The sequence below is a fragment of the Myotis brandtii genome, unplaced genomic scaffold (assembly GCF_000412655.1).
Source record: "Myotis brandtii unplaced genomic scaffold, ASM41265v1 scaffold627, whole genome shotgun sequence".
NCBI lineage: Eukaryota > Metazoa > Chordata > Mammalia > Chiroptera > Vespertilionidae > Myotis > Myotis brandtii.
This window is the reverse complement of record NW_005370397.1, coordinates 2,855,471-2,857,326: the sequence shown is the minus strand read 5'-3', so window position 1 is coordinate 2,857,326 and position 1,856 is coordinate 2,855,471. Positions and strand designations below refer to the sequence as shown.

At 53.0% G+C, this 1,856-nt stretch overlaps 1 protein-coding gene across 1 annotated transcript in view; it reads left to right on the top strand.

Moving 5' to 3' along the window:
• The first annotated feature begins 421 nt into the window (after positions 1 to 421).
• Positions 422 to 1,856, top strand: part of LOC102250176 — a 13,694-nt gene continuing 12,259 nt past the window's right edge. The window contains 2 exon segments of the mRNA XM_014528248.1: positions 422 to 482; positions 551 to 867. Coding sequence (XP_014383734.1) covers positions 422 to 482; positions 551 to 867 — 378 coding nt within the window.

Genomic DNA, 1,856 nt, shown 5'->3' with positions numbered 1-1,856 from the left:
CTCAAGGGGCCAAAGAGCCGCATGTGGATCACGAGCCACAGTTGGCCGACCACTGACCTAGAGGGATGCTGGAGTGTCACAGGCCCTCAGTGTTGGTGGAATGAATGAATGAATGAATGAAGTCCAATCAATTAATGTGGGTGAACAGGCTCTGGAATTGGTGTAAGGTCCACAACGCCCACACCCAGGGGCCCCCATCTGAGCACACTTTTCTGTGGCCCCTGCCTTGGGTCCCACCTGCCCAAGGACCGGCTCTGGAGAAATCTGGCTGCAGAACTGGGGTCCGTGCCTCAGTGGGCTGTGTGCACCCGGGGCCTTATATCAGTGAGTGATGCTCAGGCAAATGCCAGGCGTGGCTTCCTGTGTAAATACAGCCTCCACTGGGGACGCAGAGCCTGCTGAGTCTGGCTGACCCAGGGACATGGCTGTCTGCTTCCTCGTCTTCCTTCCTGTGCTGGGAATTCCCTGGGGTCAGTGTCTGGGTATGTGGGGTTTCACAGCATGTTCAGAGACGTGGACTGATTAACCTTGTTGCTTCCTTCTGTCCCAGGTGTCCTGTCTCAGGTGCAGCTGCAGGAGTCAGGCTACACGGTGGTGCAGCCCTCGCAGACCCTGTCCCTCACCTGTGCCATCTCTGGGGACAGTGTCTCCAGCAACAGTGCTGCTTGGAACTGGGTCAGGCAGCCCCCAGGGAAAGGGCTCCGGTGTCTGGGAAGGACCTTCAATTCCAAGTGCTACAGAGAGTACGTGCCATCTCTCCAAAGTCGGTTATTCATGGACCCAGACACGTCCAAGAACCAGTTCTCCCTGCAGCTGAGGTCTGTGACCACCGAGAACACTGCCCTGTATTACTGTGCAAGAGACACGGTGAGGGGAAGTCAGTGTGAGCCCAGACACAACCCTCCCTGAGGGAGGGCAGCAGGGCTGGGCTGCAGGAGGCACTCAGGACACCAGGGGGCGCTCAGGACCAGCACAGGGACCAGAACCGGAGCAGGTGGAGAGTTAAGCAAAGACACAATTTATTGTTCCATCTTAAATTACCTTTACTTCAAAGCTCAGCAACAGAGCTCACAGAAGGCCTTTTCTATGTCTGGTTTAGGGATTGTATTTATGATCATAAAAGGGGCTCTGTCTTTATTCTGACATAATCCAGGGACTGAAAGGAACCTCCCAGGAGCTCTGATCACACATTCCTACCTGGGCAGTCCTGGGGGTGGGCCCGCCAGGATTCTTTACTAAAAGGCTCTTTACTAAAAGGCTCATCTGTCCCTTGAGCAACCCCATCCATTGCTCCTGTGCATCTGGGTTGACACACCTGTGACATCAGCATGACCACCCTCAGGAGAGCACCTCTTGGTAACTGTCCTGTCACCCAGTCCCCGCCTCCCTTTCTCCCACCTCCATGTCACCTTTTCACCTTCCCGCCTTAACTTCAAATGCATAAACACAGCTGCAAATGGTTGTTCTCCGTGCATTTGAGGTTTTGCTTCCCAACAGTTGTCAGTCTGGCTCCAATAAAATCTTGTAAAACATTCTCTCCATGTTTGGACATTTCTTACATCAATATATCGTCTTTTCTTTATTTACAACATACGTTCATACCTGCTTCTTCCCCGTCTGGAGAGGGAAGTGCACACAATTATTAAAAACCTGCGACCTCGCCAGGATGAGGTCTAAAGAGTTCCCGTGTGTTGGAGGGAAAACAAGTTTGCTGTTGGTTGTCATGGACGTCAGGTTCCCTTCCTTAGGAATGAGGCCTCTCCAGCTGTGCCCATCTCCCCTGTGACACGTTTCCAGGTTCCCTGGGTGGGTGAAATGGCATAAAACCCACAACATACGTGAACCACGTTGACGTA